The 22,820-nt window shown below is 39.5% G+C and overlaps 1 protein-coding gene across 5 annotated transcripts in view; it reads left to right on the top strand.

Annotated features, from left to right (window-relative positions):
* The window catches only part of sorcs1 (sortilin-related VPS10 domain containing receptor 1), a 258,319-nt gene that overhangs the window by 142,357 nt on the left and 93,142 nt on the right, over nt 1-22,820 (top strand). For all 5 annotated transcript variants that reach the window (XR_013294726.1, XR_013294727.1, XM_077570250.1 and 2 more), the window contains exons 4-5: nt 8,839-8,997; nt 16,919-16,992. Coding sequence is in view for 3 of the 5 variants with exons in the window: in XM_077570250.1 (XP_077426376.1) it covers nt 8,839-8,997; nt 16,919-16,992 (233 nt within the window). In the remaining 2 variants the exon portion in view is untranslated. The remainder of the gene's footprint in view (nt 1-8,838; nt 8,998-16,918; nt 16,993-22,820) is intronic.

The raw sequence follows: 22,820 nt of genomic DNA, 5'->3' as shown, positions 1-22,820 counted from the left end.
ATTCAGGTAAAAACAGTCTATTTTTGAAAATTAAATATATTTTTTTAGAAATAGGAAAAACCTGTAAATTCAAATCAAATAAATATCAAAATTCTGTTTCTTTAGATTAAAATAAATATATATATTATTATAATGTAGAATTGCTGTTAGATGTGACAAATGGCAAGTGTATTGGTACTCCAGGAAGTAGAGAGCATGACCTGAGGGACTGCAGTTGAGGCTAGAGATCCGAGATCTGATGATGAAAGGGATTGAGATTGATTATTGTGCGAGACTTCCGGTTCCGGTCTGCCGGCTGTTGTGGTAGCAGTGGAAGAAGCAATTGTCTCTGGTGTCCTTTCAGATTCAGTGATCTAAATCGACAATACAAACTGTCTTAGTAAGTCACTACGCTAATATAAAAAAAGGAATGTTTGATCAATACAAAGACAAACACTAACCTCTATTGGCAGTGGAATATTTGTCTGGGGAAGAATATATAATCTGCTTCTGCCAACTGCTTTTCTGAGGTCCTGAAGTATTGTCCTGAAGTATTGGCCTGAATTTTACTCAGAAGCCTCGATTTGTCAGCTCTTGCCAGGTGAAAGCCAACTACGTTTAGGCTAACAGAGGGGAAGCTTTGGCAAATGTAGTTATTAAACTCTGGAAGAGTCCATGATAACTGCACAAAACATCGAGAGGAGGTTGCCCCTAGTAGTAGCTCATGACTTGGGGTCCCTGGAAAACAATAATAATTTTAAAAAAAATCTAACAATATTATTTCAGTACTGGTTCAACAAGTTTATACATTTTTTAAATCTGTCTATCTATCTAATTGTGCTATTTTTTATTTATAATTTGATTTGTTATAATGCGTGTATGCAAAAGTTTGTTATGTCTGTGTTTGTGCAAGAGGATACCTCATGATAAAAACAACACTGGCATAAAGCTGCCAGAATGTAGTTAATATTTTTTTTTAAAAAGCACTTACTTTTTGTTTTGTTTTTTACGCTACAATACTGCACAACCAACGAAGCAATAATACACATAGATTTTCTGCATACACAAAAAATAAAACACAAATGCAATCTCACTGTGCAAATCAATAATGTGTGCATTACCCAAACCAATTCTGGTTAGTTGACAGGATTGTGAAGCCGATGGAACAGCGAGATGATCAGCATTTGGCAACAGAAAGAGCCTTACTCTCCAGATTCCATTTGTTCCTGTATTAATAAGAATGTGTTAATGAGATGCAATTATCAGTAGCACATTTGGCAAAATGGGGTATCGTAATCTCATCATGAAACTATACAAATACAGTAGATTATGGGACGTGGGGTAAAAAATAAATACATTTAAGTTCCGTGACGACCATCTGGGGTGGGCGATGAACATTCTTAAACATGTACTCAAGAATCTTCAAAAGAACACTTTTTTTTTTCACGCCAAATGTTGCAAATTAATCAAATACTGGTCCACTAAAGAATCAGTTCCATGGCTCAAGACTGCTTTTTTTGCCCCTAAAACACCGTCACCGCAAATTTCTTTGAAATATCGTGCCATTATTTTTAGGCAATATCACCCACCCCTAATTGACAGACAGTCTTAGAGTAGCTAGCCGGCTAGCTGTAAGTAGCACTAATTGAATTAGCCATGTGAAAAAGTTAGCCAACCTGTCGTCGTGCGTGCTCTTCTGCGTCTCCGAAATGTGTTCCTTGTGGCTCGCAATAAGTTGTTTCCATTCATCTGCGCCGTCAGTTCTCGTCTTGCAACATCTAGTGCATTCCAGACGCGACTAATAACTTCATCAAATCCACTTTCTGAGGCAGATTCAGGTGAAGACCCGCTCATGTCAGCAATCAGCAGGAGGCCTGCCAAATAACTTTGTTGGATACGCATACTGCCACCCACTGGTCACTCTTTGTCCATGCCTGTATACTGCACTGTATCAATACAGTGCAAAAGTACTTATCCAGTTATTTAAAAATAAAACAAACTGAAAACAGCCATAATGCTTATTTAGTTTACTGGTAGGGGCGAGATGAATTAAGCATGTGTTGTTGTTGTTTTGTTTGTTTTTTGTAAATACAGTTGATTTTCTTTACATTTATTGCGGTCCAGGCACTTAAGAGTTAAAGCTTCAAGACATCTAATTTGAATACCGACCAATCAAAGTTCTTGTCCCGCCTGCTACATTTGCATGCAGTCCACTAGTGAACGTGTTGGCGTTTGAGTCGCATTCAAGACGTCTACGGTCTATTGTTGCATTTTGCATGTTGACATGTAAGGGCCAAATGTCCACTGGTATCACCAGTTGCGTTTTTTCTTACCTTAGTGGTTCACTTGTAAGGTTTAAAATTGATTACTAGTTAACTAGGAAGGCATAGAATGTCCACTAGTTACACTAGTTGGGATCTTCACAACCTTACTAGCTGACTAGTGAGGTACAAAATGTGATCTAGTGAACAAGTAAACGCAAATATACCCACTTGTGGCACTAGTTGGGCTCGTTTTGACCTCACTTGTTAACTAGTGAATCACTTGATTTCTCTCTTGCAAGCTAGTTACATCCCGACTGAGTCACTAGTTAACAAGTGACACTGATGTTTATTTAACTAGTTAACTTTAACTAGTTAACTAGTGGAAGGCATTTTCTTTCACAAGTCAGACCAAGAAATGAACTTGTACAAGATTTGACAGAACACGTCAGACATTTTTCCTACATGTTGGGCATGTCTTTTAACTAGTGGACCCTTATGTAGCACTGGTAAGCAACTGTGCCCAACGAGTACAACAAATATCTAACATGTAGTGAATTTTGTTGCACTAGTTGATGTTTCTAGTATAATAGGCGTCTTTTACATCATACTAGTTTAACAAAAATGCTTACTAGCTGACATGTGCGCACATCTAGTGAACTTGTGAAGTGTTGTAACTGGCAAACATGTCAACAAGTAAAATGTAATTATTTTCACTGGTTAAGTAGTTGTGTGCACATGCCAGCTTGTGAGCATTTGTGTGAAACTTGCACAGTCAAAGTCTGTACAAGTTCAGTCTTGAGGCCGACACGTGAGACAAAATACCTTCTACTAGTAAACTAGTGATCAGAAAATATGTGTCACTAGTTTACTAGTTACTCACTCTGTACGCAGATAGTTTACTTGTAGGAAAACACGTGTTTCACTAGTTAACAAGTGGCATCATAAAGACCCCAACTTGTGTAACTAGTGGATATCTCTGCATTTACCAGTTAACTAGTGAACATTTTGAGCCTCACTAGTTAGCTTGTAAGGTCCAAATAGATGCAAGTAGTTGTGTAGTCTGGGTTTCTGCATTCACTAGTTAACATGTATCCGTAATAAGCATCCACATGCTAACAAGCTCCAATTCCTCAGGACAACTTGTAAACTAGTGTAAAACGTGCAAGTAAAGGGGGTGGGATAATGACAAAATCTGAATCTTGATTGGTGTATTTTAACTGCAGAGCCAATAGGAATCCTGGACGCACGTCGGCCCCACCTCCTCATTAATTTTTGGAGTGTAACTAGTTTACTAGTGAGCATGTTGGCATCCACTAGTTCTACTAGTGAACGTTTTGGACCTCACTAGTTGACCTAGTTCAGTCAAAATGTCTCACTAGTGTAACAAGTGGATATTTGGGGCATCACTAGTTTACTAGTAAAACAATTGCGTGTCACTAGTTCAACATGTAGACTTCAAGAACCATTCACTTGTTAACTTGTCAGTGTTTTTTCTTTCACTAGTTAACTAGTGGATGTTTCAGCTCCCACAGCCTAACTAGTGCAAGGAAATCATAGGACACATGTCACTAGTGAGAAGAATTCACGTTTGACTAATTAACATGTTGCTGAAAATGAGTGACTAGTCAGAGTTTCTGTGCAACTAGTATGACAAAGTGCATAGCTAGTGTGGCTAATTGTCCAACTAGTGCTGGCAAAGACTGCACTAGTGAGAAACACTACTGTCTGATATCAAGGATGTGGAATAAATGCTCAAAGGGCTTGCCATACAGGGGAGGGGTCGAGGTGGATCTAACCATTTTCAATCAAATGGGGGGTGCATATTAGACTCTTCACACACAAGTGGATGCCTAGATTTTTTTTTTTTTATATATATATATATTTTGCATTCACTCACACAAACACGCAAACATACAAACATGGTCTCCCAGGCGGGGAAGTGAACCCATGCCAACCTGTGTCGTAGGTAAGTGACAGTACCACTCCTAAACTACTAAACTACTAAATTTATAAAAACATGGGACATTTGCTTTAAATGTGGAAAAACTATAAAAAGCTAACTTTATATTTATGTATGCATTTAAAATTAAGTTATGTACTATGTATAAAGGACATAAGAGTACAGTAGTGTGCAACCTGAGAAAGGAACCCAATTCAATTAAAGAGAAAGGAAGGAACTAAGTTTGGCAGGTTTGTTAGGGGTCTGGGTGAGCTCAGGCAGCGTTCCATTAGCCCTGACAGTAAATGCCTCACATCAAAAGAGCAGCGTTTGTTTCATCCACTGGATCAAACATCTGGTAGCACCTCACCGATGCAGCAGAAAGAAAATAAGTCATAATTCTGAATAGTGTTTCGCTTTCATGTGCTAGATTTACAGGCACACAGAATGGCAGCGTTAGCTGGTGTTTAATGAATATTCAGTGAGTTGTATTAATGATATGCTGTCAATGTATAAAAAAAAGAAAAGAAAAGCAAGAAAGAAAGAAAACTTTGAGGAAGGTATTTCCCCGTGGATGCCCATCATGAACCAGGTAGTCAAATACTAATTCTGCACCTTCTTCTTTTATGTATTTGACTAACATACAGTATAATACATTTGATCTAGCAGATAAAGAGAATAACTATTATAAAATTTGAGTTCTCTTTGTATATACAGTATACATTATTATAGACCTACAACTGCCAAGATTTTAACAAATGTTATAAGGTGCAATGTTTATTTTTATAAACTTGTATCGAAATAATATGATATGAATATGATTTATTTAGATATTTATTTAGCTACTCATTTATTTATTCATCAATCTATTTATTTATTTACCCTATTTTACTAGGGATATTCGATACCACTGTTTTTTCCAGACCGATACCACTATGACTACGCAACTCTTGAGTAGTCACCAATACTGATACCAATGACCGATACCACTAGTTCTTTTGATACATACGCCCCCCCCCAAAAAAAAAAAAAATTAAAGAAAGTTTTAAAGGGTTAAGAAGGTTTCTTTTAAAACATTCAGTTACTAGTTACCAGTTTATATTTTTTTATTAATATTATGGCACTTGGATTACATTACTAAATTAATTAAACTTGATTACTTGGGATTACTTTGAATTACAGTGGTACCTCGAAGTTTGAACATAATTAATTTCTCTGAAGTTCAAAGTCTGATTTGTTCAACCTCTGAAACATTTTTTCCCATCCAACCGACCATCCATTTACTACCGCTTATCCGTGTTCGGGTCGCAGGGGCAGCAGCTTTAGGAGGGAATCCCAGACTTCCCTCTACCCATCCACTCCTACATTTTTCCCCCATAGGAAATTATGTAAATACAATTAATCCGTTCCAAAGCTCCCAAAACAGTACAATTCTATTTTCATTTATTTCTGATTTAATTTAATTTCCATTTATTTAAAAGCATGTACACCCTGTACAGTATTTTAAGAATAAAAATACCTTTTTGTGGTGTAATGGCATCAGTAAATGAAAAATGCACTGTTTTAAATTCCTCATTATTGCTATGTTAATGCTTGCTTTAGTTCAGTGCTGAGTTTGTGTGTTTTACATGGGGCAAATTGTTAGACTACTAAGGGATCATGCATGTGCCGTTTAACGTCAGGCACATTGTTGAACAGCTAAGGGGTCCTTGTGCCAGTATTTACGTAAGTAGTCACAATAGATACAGCATCGTGATTATCTCCTTCCTTAAATCCACTGTGGTTCGCAACACTTTCTATTTTGTTTTTTTGCTGTCACTGGCACTGTCTTTCTTTGGGTCCATGGTAAAGAGAATTGTCATCAAAAAATGAAAATGCATTTGCAAATGTACAGAGCATCTCCGGGAGTGTTCACGCGCTGACTTGTCATAAGCAGCGCCTTGTCTCGACTCCTGTGACGTGAGCATACAGCATCTCTCGGTTACCCGTTCAAGACATGTTCGCCTTTTCTTGGGTGGTCAAACTCCAAGGCATTTTTTTTACTCAGATTTTTTGTATGAGTTCTAATACGTTCGAACTTCGAGAATCCGTTGTACTCCAAAACCAAGTATGCTAATGAGGACAAAATAAAAATGAATATCACTACAATTTAGATTTCTATACAGTGGACCCCGCGAATAGTGACCGGAGCAGCCTGCAAACAGCAAAAATCCTTGTATAATTGACATCTATTAACATGCATAGGGTGATTGATTGATTGAAGGACATGTAAAACAATAGCTGTTTTTGAACTTTCACTGAAGTGAACAACCCCACAGAGAGAAAGAGAGAGAGAGAGACCATATTGGATTTTAAATTAATGGCAATTTTGTATTCTTCCAATACCTAGGCCCTGATCATTGGCCATCGACCACTGTTGCGAGGACCGATATCTTGAATTAAGGCCGGGTATCGGTCCAATACAGGTGCATGGTATCATTAGTTGCCCATCCCTATATTTTATTATATTTCTCATCATGTCCTTCAGTCCTTCATGTCCCTGTCCTTTTGTCTTTTAGTGTTTTAAGTTTAACTCTTGTGTCTCCTGATGGCAAGCCTCCATGTTGGGAGGTGTGCTCAGCCTGTTTGTGGTGATGTCCTATAGTTTCCCTAGACACAAAAAGCTGGGGGGCTGTGTACAATGTGTTTGCACAATCTGGGCCAAATCCACTAAGAATGTGCTGCATCCGCTAACAGATTTCTAAAAGAAAACTAAAAAACTAGATGGCTCATGCGCGCTATAAGCCAATGAGAAGTAACCTCGTCACAGGATTGCCATCTTGGGACAATGCCGCCCATAAATAAATAAATAAAATCATTCACTTTAACAGTTATTTTTCAATAAATACAATTTGACAAATAACAAAACATCATGAATTTAAAACAAATGAGCCAGAAATCTACCATCTACTGACAAAAAATGACCTCCACACAAATCAGTGTCACACCTTAAAAAAATAAAGAAAAAAAATATTTATCTTTAAAATTATAACTTTAAATAACTTGTAGTACTTCTGTATATTAGTGTCAATTACTTGCAGCACATCAATGTTTTTGTTTTGAAAAACAAAAAACAAAATGGACATGGTTCTTTCTGATACTACATTTGTCTTGCTCCAGTAAGCCCGCAGATGATTTACACAGCTAAAATGACTAAACCAAATGTTGCTTGAGGGTTTATTTAAAATGAGGGAAACTCAGCTCTGTAACTTTCAAAAAATCAATTGTTTATTTAAGAGAGAAATGTCAAGAGTGTACATTACAGAAGGAGATTCACAAGTTCCAAGTTTGCTGTTTAAATTGGCTACTGGTGTCACGAGTGATAGGCGCTCGTCATGGTGGAATGCAGGCAAAAAGGCAGAGGCTTCTAAATGCAATTCCACTGACTGGGCCACGAGGCTTTTGTGGGAAATGTAAAAACAAACAAACAAAAAAAGAGCTGTGCCCTCTAGTTGGTTTACCTAAGCTGTATACATTTATCTCCTGATAAAAAAAAAAATACACCTATTGTGAATTGAAGGACAAATGATTATGGACCCTTCCAACACACTTAGGGGCATGCTTAAGTCAGAAAAGGCGCACTGTTGCACACTTTTTTGGCTTTGCAGATTCTCCCATCGACTAAAGTGGCTGGCGTTCTCACCAAAGGTCCGGTCTCGGATTCAATAGAGACGTTGGAAAATTACCAGGTTGACTTTGGACTTTTGTGAAAAATCATCAAATTGAATTGGGACCCCATGTTAAACGAGATTCTAAGGTCAAAATTCAATCAATGCAAACACGTACAGTTGAACACATCAAAATAAATGTTACATTGCTTACAACTGTTAAACATGCACACAAGTGGGAGTTACAGTAAGTACAGAGTATGCCACTGAAATGAGACATCTTCACGACACTTAATGGAGTCAACATTTTGAAAATGGCAGACACATAAACTTTCATAATTAATTATTCTGTTGCAAAATAAAACAGTCAGGTTTCTGAAAAGGTTTTTACTTTTTGTGTGTGTCAGTCAGTGCTGGTGGGGGTTGGAGGTCTGTGGGGGATGAGATAGAACGTCTCTTGGCACGTGTACCCCCGACCCCCGCTGTGGCATGTCCAGGACAGAGAAATGAAATGTATTTGTCTGTGATGAGGTTGAAAAAGTTACAACCCGCCGATAATCATTTACACATACATCAGTGTGTGTCTTAAGGTACAGTGGAACCTCCACTACAGTATCGCCAGTTCTGTGTGGCTGAATGACTCACAAGTTGCTCAAGTTTTGCAAGTTGTCCCATTTCAACAATCTTTTTTTTATTCCATCAATTCCCCTTCATAAAGCAATACAGACAATGGTGCCATTTTAACACTGAAATCAAATAAAGTAATACAGTACATATCAGTACAGTTGCGCATTACTTACATTGGTGCACTGTACAGTGTTGTGTGTTGGCATACAAAACTGCCTGACCTCGGCTGGAAAGACGGAACCTCTTATGAAATTAGAGCTATGTGAAGGAATGAATGAACATCAGAAATTTGAATAAGTTCCACAGCTACTTTATTGAAGGAAAACAAATTGTTGCAAACCTAATTTGTTGCATTAAGTACTGTATCTCATTCTTTCCAAAGATTATGCTCTTAACGGATACTGAAGTGGAGAACAGTCTTCTAATCAGTTCTGATGAAGGAGCAACATACCAGAAGTACCGGCTGAACTTTTATATCCTCAGCCTGCTCTTCCATCCCGAACAAGAGGACTGGATTCTGGCTTATAGTCATGAGCAAAAGGTAAGGGAATTACTTCAGGCTTGTTTGACTTCTTTAACAGGAAAATAGTTAATCTTTCACGCAGTCCAGCAGGGGTTCATGTTTAGTTCCTCAGATCAAGCTGGACAGGTTTCAGATGTCATCATAGTTGCTCCCTCAAATATTGTTTTCCCTCACCGCAGGAGTGCGCACGCAATGCATGACATTGCACGGAAGTAATGTGTCATCATGTTTTTTTAAATGAAATGAACAATTTACATTATTGTGTTTTTTCATTTGCAGTTTTATTTATTTATTTATTTTTAAGTTTTTGCTGACAAGTTCTTGCATTCGTCGTTGTTTGTATCAGTGCATTATTAACTTTAAATATCAGGAACAGAACACTGTACAAGAATATTCAGTGTAGCAGTTTTACTTTCTTTTCGTCAGTCATCTGAGCTTTGATGATATTTTTACCTGTCTTTATTCCATGACGTATTTTTACTCCATGTACACAGCACCTTGTACGCAACAATGGTCGAGTTGAGTGACGAGACACTTCAGTTTACACGAGGCTGTTACAGAAACAAATAAAACATCAACAGTAATACTATAAATTATAAAATGTTTTCAATTATCCCGTGCAATGTGCTATTTTTTTTTCTGTTTGATGCAATGAATGAGTTTTTTCTATGTATAATTGAGATGTCCTACTACACTACTACTGTTGAAGGCGAATAACGTAGCGTCTCTCCACGCAGGTATCATTAAATGCAAGGGCCACGTCGCCCCCCAAGATTGATTATGTAATTGAAAATGTATTTAAAAAAAAAGAAAGACGTGTGTTCATGTCTAGAAATGACAACAAACTACATGAAAACAAACTAAAACCATAGGTTTTAGAGGCATGTTTTGCCAGGCGCTTTAGGCCTTAATGGGTTAATGATATTCCCTTCCATCTTTGAAGATGTGCGGGTCACGAATTTGAATTTGCCATCACGCTACTTCAAGACAAGACCTGCCCTACTCTGCCTCTGATTGGCTAGTGGCTGTTAATTTGAGTTATGCTATTGGTGATTGGATCTTTTCACTATCTGTTTGGTCAGGTTTGCCCGGCCTCTGAATTGCGCTTCATAGTGACTGTGCCCAGATTCACTTGCTGGTGAAGCGATGTGTTTGGTTTCCAGGCTAATAAGTGCCATTGCTCACCACGTGTGACATTCATGCATTGGCTATGAGATGAATTTTATTTATTTTTACCTCCAACCTCGAGCAGCAACTTTATTTCATTTCTGGCATGGTCTTGTTTGCATCATAAACACTCACAACAGCTGCAATGTGCCAAATATTCCTAGATTTGCTTTAACCGCCAAATTATATCTGCTTAACTTCCCACTGACCTATAGGTACCTCAATTTCTGTCTGTAAATATTCATATATTGGCCTTTTATCTGGTTAGTGCCACAATCCATGGTATAGAGCTATTGATCATCAGGATCATTGATAAACATTGTGGCGGGGGATGTGGTGTATAATCTGTGGCACATATATCCACCTAGAGTGACTTAATAAAAATAAAATGATAAAATGGAGATTGTGCACAGGTATGCGTTCACTATTTTCACCCACACATTTGCAAATGAGACACACGTACATTTGAGTGTTATGTGCAAAAATAGTTGTGATTTCAGTGTTGCAAAGTGGTTAGCACTGTTGCCTTGGGTTTGACTCTTGACGCAAGTTCATGATATTATGCTGAATGTGCTTTTGTGGAATTTTTAGCCAAGATTAACAGGTGAAGCCATTCTTGTTGAATGCCACAAAAGAAGCTTTATCTGTGATTAATAGTATACGTTAGTAACAGTGAATTGCTGTTAATAAAAATAGGTGTCATTAATCTGAAGTAGATTATTTATAAATATTTCATTAATGGGGGATAAATTATTAAAGGGTCTATAGTACAACATTTGAAGTGGCCGGTATCCTAATGGATGCGACCAATATGTTTGTACATCGAAAAGGACATACTGCATTGCCACAAACACACACACACACAGACAGAAAAGGAAAGGGAAAAAAAAGTTATGTTATAGTTAATAAATCATTCAATCCATTTACACAGGCATGTAAAAAAAAAATGTCCAAAAACAATTTCTCATTAGTGATGAGATAATAATAAATCAATTAACTGCAGTATATTCACTCCCATTTTGCCAGGTCACTGACTCAGTGCCACCCAAAAATTGCTTCCCTTTCAATGTTCTCACAACCTTTTTGGCAGTGATGGTGCATTTGTTGATTGAGGGACCTTTTCAAAATGTGAGGTTGTAAAACTCTCAACCCCCTTCTACTCCACTTCTTGCTCTCTGGCACTTGGCTGTCATTTGCTTGACTACCCAGTTATTCTTTCCACAAAAATAATTAGCCAAAGTGACTTCGGACCCGCCCAGCCTCTCTGCCTTCTTGCTTGCATCTGCTTAATACAGCATTGCATTTCTTTTAATGCCAAACCTATCACGTGAGCTACACAAATGAACAAGACTATTGGTATATTAAAGAAAGACAAAGCCACGCTGGTCATTGAAATACCTTGTCTAAACTGTCTAATCCTAAATGCTTTCACAAATATAATAATAATGCATTGTATTTATATAGTGCTTTTCTATCTAATCAGATACTCAAAGACGCTTCACAATAGTTACATTATTCATGCACTTAGACATCCACACTGTGGTGGCGCCAAGCTAATTAAGTAGCCACAGCTACCCTGGGGCAGGCTGTCGGAAGCGTGGCTACCAGTGTGTGCCTACGGCCCCTCCAACCACCACCACATTCGCACCTTCCATACTCCAGTGTGAGTAGCACTGGAGGCAATGTGTGTGAAGTACCTTGCCCAAGGACACAACGACACATGACTTGGGGAGAGCGGGGATCGAACAGCCGACCTTCTGGTTACTGAACGACCGCCTCTACACCCTGATCCACGGCCGCCACAAAAAAACAATATAATTTAGATTTTTAAAGCCAAGGGCTAATTAGTATAAACAGTAAATGAAGTATGGTGCTCTTTGGACAAAATTTGCTCATTTAGGGGCATTTAGGGGCACGGTATTTCCACGGTATGTCCTTCCACAGTTAACTATACAGTATGCATATAATATAATGATTCAATTTTACCTTGTATTAGTTAATCTTATCTTACTTAAGACGTCTGGTTCAGTAAAACCCCGCCTCTCCTCATCCTAGGCTACTGTGCACATCCTGCCAGCACCGCCCCCTAATCTCCGGATGTCTGTTCACTGTTCCGAGTGGCTACAGCTAGACAGGACAGTCTTTGCAGTACAACGTCGTCTTCTTTAAATGTGGAAATTGAATGAACTGATTGAATTGAATAAACATTTGAAACAATACGGCTCCTTTGCCGCAAGAAATCGTAGTGGAGGGGGGGGCGGAAAAAGAAAAAACCTAGCATGGGGTTCGAAGCTGGGACCTTCTACTTACAGGGTTAACGCGCTAATCACTATACCATTCGTTCATATAGTTTTTAATGGCACAAAGTTTTTACTTGTATTTAGTTTACACAAGTGTCAGCCGCAGCACATGTAACCTTTCTGGGAATTTAAGACGGCTAATTGTCATTGCACTTTGGCATTACAAATATGATGGATAATTGATTGCTTTGAATTCACTTGGACATAATGTTTACTGATAAAGGCTACTTTTATCACTATCCTGCGAGCATGGAGGTCTCAGAGAAAGTGGGCGTGTGACGTCAATGATTTAGTACCCGCTCGTTTTCTGGGGGGCTGGTGTTTGAAGAGCAGAATGACCTAGAATTTCTCATAGGGTAGGTCCTCACTTATGTACATAGATAAGTGAAGACCCAGTTGTTTTCCTGGGTTTGGAGTGGCTGGTGCTTGGAAAGCAGGAATGCGGAGAAATGGGTGAATGGAGGGAAACACCACTTTGGTGATGTTTTTGGTGAGGAATTAGCATTTTAACATGGCTAAAAGCTCCAAAAAGTTGACTTTCACGTTACTGACCCTTCAAAAGACCTATACATGCAAAATTTGCTTCTTTTTCTTTTTTTTTTTTTTGCTTTTAGCCATAGTAAAGACATGTACAGCACAAGGGTCGTGAGGGCACTGGACCCTATCCCAGCTGGCTTCATGCAGTGGGCAGGGTACACCCTGAACTGGTTGCCAGCCAATCACAGGGCACACATAGACGAACAACCATCCACACTCACAATCACACCTATGGACAATTTGCAGTATACAATTAACCTGCCACGCATGTCTTTGGAAATGTGGGAGGCAACCGGAGTACCCGGAGAAAACCCACGCAAGCACGGGGAGAACATGCAAACTCCACCCAGGAAGGCCGAAGCCCAGACTCGAGCTCACGTCCTCTGCACTGGGAGGCGGACATGCTAAACAGTCAGCCACCGTGCCGCTATATAATACAGCCGTAAAACGTCCTCAGCGTTTTCTTTTGGACACACGCATGTCTTGAAACGTTTCTGTGCGTACAAGATTCTTTTGGCTTTGCTTCCGTGTGAACAGGGCCTAAGTAAATTGCTAACTAAAGCCTTGTTTCTACCGCCGGTATCTACTCTACTCTGCAAAAGCCACGTCTCCACCAACAAATCTACCCGGCTTTACTCTACTCGCTTTTTCTGGTACATGCTCCTTTACAGTTCTAAAAAAAAAGTAGCCCAGTTCTAAAACTTGACGTAATTATTTTGGAGGTCAATGATTGGTTCGAGACATATCATCATCAATGCGCAGCTGCGCAAACCATCATCATCATCGGGAAAACAACTGCCATTAACGATGAAGAGAGGACAATAATGGTTTACAAACAGATTAATGCTTGGACTGTTGAGGAGGTGCAAACCTTTTTAACATTATTGAATGCTAGGGGTGTGAATTGCCTAGTACCTGGCGATTCGATTCGTATCATGATTCAAAGGTCACGGTTCGATTTGATACCATTTAATCCCAATACAAATCTATAAATTGATTATTGCGATTTAAAAAAAAACCTCAAATTTAGAAAATACTAATCAGTAAACTTGTACATGTACACTGTAAGATTTGTATGAAAATGTATTTATTTATCTGAAAATTCAGGTTGCAGTCTGTTTCATGTTTGAACAGCACTGAAATCAAATATTAAGGCTATATAAATATAACATTCTTCCATGCTTAATGTGTAAATCCTAAACCTAAGTAAGATGTTTTGTTGAATATTCCCATAAAAAAATGATGTTTAAAAATCGATTTGGCCGCATATTAAGTCGAGAATGGCGAGCTGTAATATCGCGATATATTGCCGAATAGATTTTTTCTAACACCCCTATTAAATGCAGTGTCTTTCCATATTCGACACACTGGAAGCTTAACATCACCTTTCAAATGTAAGCTTTTTTCCTGTGTCTTAAGAGCTCTTAATAAAATCCTTGCAAGGGAAACTTTTTCATGAGATCTCAATTCTGATTTATTTGAACACGCAAAAGATTACACATAACTCTTTCACTGCCACTGACGTTAAAAGACGTCAAGTAAAAACCTACGGAGGGCCGCCAATGACGTTAAAAGACGTCATCCAATTTTTTATTTTTTGAGACGGGTGGAGGAAAGCCTTCCCCAGCTGTGTTGAAAGTTTCAAGCAGGTCTAGTGAGCCTAATGACTATTTTTGGCCCCTAGATGGCAGCAATGACTCTCTTTTGACAAGATTGAGTAGGCGTCAGCAGAAGACGTGAGGCGGGGCTAGAGTGTTGAGGGGGACAATGGCTGAAGAAGCCATAATGGCGACCGGTTTGCAAGCAGCTCACGGTCGAGCCGTTTTTTTCAAAGACGAAAAGCATCGACCAACGCTATAAAGAGCACATTGATGACGACGATGATCATCATCGATGATGATGATGGTGACTCCGAGGTTGATGGCGAAGTTGGAAGCGTTGACGCGGCGGCTATGACGACATCATAAAAGGTTCACGGGCTAGCGATGCCAACACCGGAAAACACGGAGCACAACCAAGCACGCTCAGGTGGACGTTCAATCGGACGACGAAGAGTGCCCGAGTCCAATGCATATTCATCGGAGGAGTGTGTACAGTCTGCTACTTGCTATTCCCCGGAAAAAAAGGCCGTCTGCATGCGAAACGGACAATGGAAAGTGAAAGTAATCTGTTGTCCAAATCCGGCTGCGTCTCCTTGCACGCAGGAGAGCGTTACAAAAAGAAAAACTGTATTTGAAACATCCACATAATTGTAAATAGTACCACAGTTGCACACATTTGTAAATAGTTTGCGAAATTGTTTTGTCAAATTGTTACACTGTTGAATGGAAATAAACGTATTTTGCAAACTAAAAACACTTTTTCATTGTTGTTGGTGGTGTATTACAGAAGTAAAGTACTATTTAGGTGTTTGTGATGGACAAAAAGAAGTGTACAATTCACTAGAGTGCATGAAATAACATCGTTTCACAAAAAGCTCTTTTTCTCCGCTTTTTGTTTCAAAACAGAGCATTTCGGTGAAAGTAACCATTTTCTATTGTTGATTACTGAAGAACGGAATAAGGTAGAAACAAACTTTTTTTTCTGATGAAAGATGAGAGTCCAATCTTTCATTTGGTAGTATCCAATGTTTCCATAGCCCAAACACAACATTTTCTGTGGACCTTGAAAGATCAGTCAAAATGCTTAAATCGGCTGGCACTGGCGACATCCCGTTTCTGAAAACGTCTGGCAGTGAAAGAGTTAATAAAGTAATCAAATAATGCCTTCACTCAACACCAAAAAGCAGTGCGTCTCCACTGCCACGGCCACCACCTGGGAGCCCCTCCTCACCCTGCCAGTGATGCCCCAACCCCCCTTCCACTCCGGCATGTGCCTAATTCTCGCTCTGATTCACACCTAGTGTCGTTAATAGATATCCGAACATCATGTGACTATTTCTCTAAACACCGCCGCCGCTGTCATTTATGCTGTAAAAAGTCTTTATGGTGTTGGTCAGTTATTAAATTAAACTGTGTAATATCTCTTAAACTGTAGGAGCATGAAACGCATGAAAATGTGTTTGGTAACTTGCCTAGTCTGCTTATTCCACCATGTACATACAAAGTGTCCAATCACGTCCTTTGCCTTCATTTAATAACTATTCAATCAAGCTACATCAACATAACTAACTGATTCAGTAACTGACTCACCTGATATGAAAAGATTGCTACTCAAGCAATGAGGAGGATCTCAAGTCCTCCATCTTGTTGTTCACCCTTTTTATGGCTACAGTGGTCCATTGGCTACGCATTAACCTAACATGGTTGTTTTGGGGTGTATGAGGAAACCAGATTACCCAGAGAGGCCCATGCAAACACAGGGAGAACATCCAAACGCCACGTTGAAAATCTGCTGTTGGGATTCAAACCCTAATCCTCAGAACATATTAGCAGACTTGCTAACCACTGTGCTGCCCGTACAACTTACAATTGTGTCTTATTTTTCTTTTGAGCACTACCAAGTGTCGACCATATTCATATTCCCATAAGAGAACTCTCTGCCAACACTCAAAGTTTAAAACTGGTTGTCCATTCCTGCTAATTAAAATATTCGCAATCTTCACCCCAACTACCCATCCGGGCCCGCCCCCTTGAATTTGTTCACCACCTACATACGGCCTTCTTTTATAAAAGGCTAATTGTTGTATAAAACATAAAATACAATTACACAGTATATGACAAGATGTACTTTGTTCCCCCTTTTCTTTTCATGTATACGATTATACAGTTCATTAATTTTTGGGACAGAATGTGATATCTGTTTTGTTGCTTTAAAAAAAAAAGAGTGATGGAAATTGTTTTGAGGTACTGTGTGGTGTTGATGTGTTCTGCCAATACTGTTAAATACACAAAAAGTAACTACATTACATTATGACTGGTTTGTGTTGCATACAGCTCTACAGCTCAGTGGAGTTTGGGAGGAGGTGGCAACTGGTGCATGAGAAAGTGACTCCAAATCGTTTTTACTGGTAAGTGCTGAGATTTGTGTCAAACAAGTTGTGCAGTGTTTGGCTGAATACTGGTTGAGAAAGTGGTTGATTACTTTATATATTGCTGGCATCTGGCGAAATCCTCATACCTTCAAAATGATCACTTCAGCCAAAAATCGCATGTTTGTTCAACCATTAACAATATTGCATCGTTAATGAGAGCCAAGCCATTTTCAACACTTTAGATTGGTCAGTAATTTGCAAAAATACCATGCACACGTGTAGACTAACCAATAATACAGATTTGTGAGGGAGAGAGAAAAAAGTATATTTACAAAATTGTGACATAGTAGACTTCAGAGCAATATGTAACAGAGCCGACATTTTAAATCGAAATATCGGTGACAATCAGGTTAATGTAAAGACAGAGTTTGCAGTGTTAAAAAAGGTGAACAAAAGTCATGCATCTTATAACTGGATGACCCGGCAGTCGAATGTTTTTTTGCTTGTTTGTTTTTTAATTAAAATGGTCTTTAGAAAAATCTTCCCTCCTTGGTCATATCCAAACTGGCCACTGAGAGACTGGAGAGACAGAAAGTGTGACACACTAGTAGCCTATCAATCATTTTACCGTCTGCACACATGCAGTCACACGCTACGCCAAGCAGTCTGCTTGCTACTGCCACAGAGCCCCGTCGCACTGGTTGTTTTCACAAATTATTGAACTCTGCTAAGCAGCAAAAGTAAAAAAGAAGGAATTAGACAGCCCTCATGACAAATCAAAGTATGTAATGGTTATTTTCTCTGCGGTCGATTGCATCGCTGGGCCTGGAAAACCATGCCTAATGTTGTCGCTCTCACCGGGTCGTCAGGTAAGTTAATCACCTCTCTTGTATTTTTAAATGATTGTATATTCCCCCAAAAATACTAAAATCAGTAACAGTCCATGTTGGGCAACTTCACATCATGAATAAGCCATGCTACCAACGTAGCAGCCGTGGCTAATTGTATAGTCTACAGTACATCACGTCCACGTTCAAGGGGTGTTGCTTTGGTCAGGGTTATGAGGGGAGGTGAGGCTCAAAGTATATAGCAACATAAGTTTAGGTTCATTATGGTAGTGGAAATGTTTGAGCCAAGTTTTAAAACCTATCAAGGAAACACCCCTTATTGCTAGCGGAAACGTTTGGCCAAAATAAAAAAATTCTCGGGAAACTCCTTTCTATATTATTGCTTTATCTATGATTGTCCTTGTTATGCTGGTTGAAGAGCAACAAATTGAACAGATTGAACCCAGGGCCTCACACGCTAAGCAATGCGCTCTACCACTGAGCTAGAACTAGGATGGCCACTTCCATAAGGTAAAAAAGGAGGAAATATTTCAAAAAAATAGTAAGTGTTCCCTCGCTATAACGCAGTTAATTTTTCACGGCCTCGTAGTTTCGCAGATTTTTTTGGGGGGGGTGCAATTTTGTATGCTTTTTTTTATTTTACATTAATGTGACTATTTTTAAAATTTAGGAACGTTTGAACATTGAGAATAGGCAAGAGAGAAACGTGTTGTTGAAATGTAAATGCATCGATGAAAAAAGTGTATAAACTGTGTGGTGAGGGGTTTTAGAGCCTTAAGACATTTATAATAAATGTTTTAAAAAAAAACTATAACTACTTCGCGGATTTCATTTATTGCGAGTATTTTTTGGAACCTAACCCCAGCAGAAAACGATGGAACACTGTATATAAGATCCGTGGTGTATTTTCGTCAACAATAAAGTTTTGCATGGTTTATAGAGCATGTTTTTGCACTAAATGGTAAAAAATACCGATAAAAAGTCAAACTTCTGTTTGACAATTTATTTAATTTACACTACCATGTTTTTAACCCATTAAGGCCGGGAGTGCGCGACCGCGCTTCTATCGTCAAAGCACTTCAGCGATCTTCTCCCTTTAAAACCGCAAGAGCGGATAAGTCATTTGGTTTTGTTTTGACTCGAGGTGTCAGTCAATAAATTTTTTTAATTGTAGTTAATTGCATGACTTCAATAATTAACTGCCGATTAATAGCAAAATAATCGCACATTTTATATCTAAATTTATAATCAAGTATACAATATTTCTCTTGTTAACATAAAAATGGGAAGAATTGTTAACGTTATAGAATGGATGCACATTGTAAAATGACTCAACTTTACTCGAAACGGAACATAAAAGATCTTTTCACATTAAGGGCTATCTAATTTTTAACATGAAGTAAGTTGCAAACTTCTGCACATTTTGAAAAATTGTAAAATACAGCTTGACGCCAGTCCCCACAAATATATGCATTATTTAATTCATCACTGCTAAATTGTGTTATAGTGCGTCCTTTGAACGACGTTGAATGCTTTTATTTTGTTAAGTTCTCGGACGCGCATCGATTGTAAAGTGACATCGCTTTACTCCAACCCTAGCCAGATTTGCGCTGTTGCTAGCCAGTCAAGAAAGAGCACGACTGTTAAACTTAAGAGTTATTTTCTGGAGTTGCTGAATGAAATAGACCTCACATCAAAACATCAAGTGGCCTGGGGTTACTCCAACTGAGAAGACGCCGTCCATTCGGCTCTTGGCTCTCACAGGGTTTGAGATGCCACGGACACGTCTTGGAAAGCTGGAAAAACCTAGCTTGTTCCTGTTTCTTCAAAGCAGGGAAGCGGTGGAAGTGCTCCACAGTTCAAAGCATCATGACTGGAATGGGGGTTTGGTGGGCGGGTGCGCCTCCCGCCCCCGCCCGGTTGGGGGGGGCCCAGCTGGTCGCCCCTCTTAACTCACTGCACTAGTTTTGCACAATACATTTTAGACATAGAGGGCACATAACACACTTTGGGGGGTAGTGGGGTAGGGTGGAGACGGGTGTCTCCACCCTGCAGCTCCCCTCCAATTTTAATGCACCACACAACTGGGGGGGGGGGGGGCATCGGTTGGGGCAGGCCGCAGCATGGAGCAGAGCTGCGGTCCCCTGTCCGTGTGCACCCCCCCTCATTAATTTCTTTTAATGCACCACATACGCTCATTGACATGCCTGGGAGGCGGGTGGATCGGAGCATGGGGATATCATTTCCCTCTGCTCCGGTTCACCTGCCCCCAATTTTAATGCACCACACACACACACTTATATATATACACTGGGTGGGGTCACACTCACGGCCGATTAAATTCATCAGAATATGCACAAGAGTTAAATCGGTAAGTTTACCGAATAAACAATGCTGAGTTCTTTAGAAAGAAAGAAAAAAAGAATATGCAGACATCGTAGCATTTCCTGGAATTTTATTCAAGCATTTATGGTTGACACAGATTCGCGGGAGTTATGAAATAAATGACGCGATTAACGACAGCACGGGAGGAATTCGAATCAGTGTAGCGAGTCGACAGTGACATACTGTTAAGAAATATGTTTGTAGACAATGAGGATGTTGAACATTTTGACGGCCTTGTAACGTAATGGACGAATCGATCCCCCTAGGTTATTACAACTGCGCTCCAATGTTGAAGGTAAATATATATGGAGTTATGTACTGTTGGATGAAGGATTCTTACTATTTGCGTGTTCAAGCCGTTGATTAACAAAACATACAATGAGATCTGTGAAAAGAGATATTTCCTTAAGGATTTATTTCACAGATTTGTGGACAGACGAGATTGGAGCCTTTCGGCGTTGCCTTTTTGCTGCTGTCAAAGAAGGCGGCGAGCCACACGTAGAGATTTGTTTACATTTATTGAACCAATGATATACGAGATTTTTAATTGAAGCTACTCTTGGCCAATACAGACCAGTTGTGGCAAATGAGGGTGGGGCTGATGTTGGGTCACATAAGATCAACCACGGCTCATTTTCTTTAAAGACGGACAAACCAGCGTCCGGCTCAATGTTGCGCAGAATGCCGGACACGGCACTGAAAAGTAAGACTTGTCCGGCCTATATCCGGACGTCTGGCCACCCTAGCTACATCCCATACATTTTGCTAGCAGCTTCAACATCATAGACTGCATGTTTAATGGTTGCAGCCAAAAGGGATCATGATAAAAAGTTTGATTAATTGTTATCTTTAGTACTTTGGTGCACTGCCACTCTGTGACTCTGGCCTCCTCACTTGTGCGTTTTCTTTTTTCTCCATGCCTCATCACTGCTTCTATCAGGATCAGATGATCTATTTCACATAAGGATTACATCATGCTGCTCATCCCACCTCTGATCCCAATGTTTGTAGTGTGTAATTCACTGAAGCCATAAGCCACTTGCCATAACTGTTATGTGAATGAATAATGAATGAATGAATAGACTTTATTTGTTATTTGCACAAATACTTAGCAGTATAAGCCCATTGAAATTCTTGTGCGTTTCTTTGAATCAAAAAAGTAGTTAAGGATGTGATATGAAACAATTATATTATATATATTGATATAAATGGCTTTAACAAACTATATGACATCAGCTTCACAGAAGTGGTGAATCATAACCCTAACACCCTAACTCACGTTGCCAGAAACCGTTCACTCTCAAAGAGCACAGCATTTGCTAACAATGATGAATAACAGACAACTGACCATTTGCCACTACTGTCATCTTAAAATGTGACAATATATCACAAGCTGGTAGCTAATGTCCTTTTTAAGGATTAAAATGGATGGATGAACAGATGGCAACCCAGTGTTTGTATTTATTCGGCTGCAGTGCATCCCTGCTTCTTTCAAAACACAGTTCTTCTGCATTACTTACCTGACACTCTAATTTTGTGATTTGAATAATACAGCTGATCTTCGATTCATTCGCAATGATGTTTTGTTTTGTCTTGTTTTTCCCTACGACGGGCAGATGTCAAATAAGAATAAATGTTTTTCAAAATCTAAAGCCCTAGATACACCAATCCGACGTCGGGAGTCGGATTGGTGTATCAGTGTATCAGTGATCAGTGTATAAAATGCTGTTGTGAAGTCGGATCGAGTTGGAATACTTCGGTGGGGGGTTTTCAGCAAATTCAACATGTTGAATCGGCATCGGGGGCATTTGATCACTGTAATTGGCTGTTAGCTAGCAAATCAGCACACGGGGCAAGGAGAGCAAATGACAACACGGATAAACTGTACTCAACTCAACTTTATGGTTTTTCAGGACAGCACACTTGATTATTAAAGTCCCCCATAAAGAGGATATGATCATATTTCAGCATGATTTCAGCAAGAAGATTTGCAAAGTCGTTTAAAAAGTCCTTATTGTATTTTAGAAGTCAGTAAAGGACACAGTACAGCACAGTGACAGTTTGACTGACTTCAAAGAAGGTGACTTCAACGCTGTGATTGATGTGATAAAGGGGCATTGTTTACATAAAAAAATATATATATTTTTTTAAATAGTTGCCGTTCCTCCACCTCAGCCCGACTTGGAGCGTCCAAGTAAGCAGAGCCATTGAGCCAGATGGTAGTAATTCAATCATCTCGAGGAAGCTCCTTCAGAAGCTGGAGGTCGGCACCGCGTCCAAAACGCGAAGGGCAGCACGGCCGAAGCTTTTCAGGTGAACCGACAATCGGTACCAGCCAGGAGTCGACAGGGTCCAGGATACGCCACAACGAAGTACATCCATGCTTTCGGGAACGAGAAGGGGACGAAGTTTGTTCCAGCGCCCGTTTTCGCTTCACCAGCTGACCGCCGCATTTATCCCAGCGCCGCTCTCAACACCGATATAAGGTGGTGTGTATTTCCGTCGGTGTGTATTTCCGTCATTTTTCTATGTGACATGCCGACGTCTGGGCTTTTGGCCGACGTTGGATTGGTGTATCTAGGCCTTAAGGCAAACCTGTGCAATAATGGTGTAATCAGCATCTTGATATGG

Source organism: Vanacampus margaritifer, chromosome 7 (assembly GCF_051991255.1).
Source record: "Vanacampus margaritifer isolate UIUO_Vmar chromosome 7, RoL_Vmar_1.0, whole genome shotgun sequence".
Taxonomy (NCBI): domain Eukaryota; kingdom Metazoa; phylum Chordata; class Actinopteri; order Syngnathiformes; family Syngnathidae; genus Vanacampus; species Vanacampus margaritifer.
This window is presented reverse-complemented; position numbering and strand designations above follow the sequence as displayed.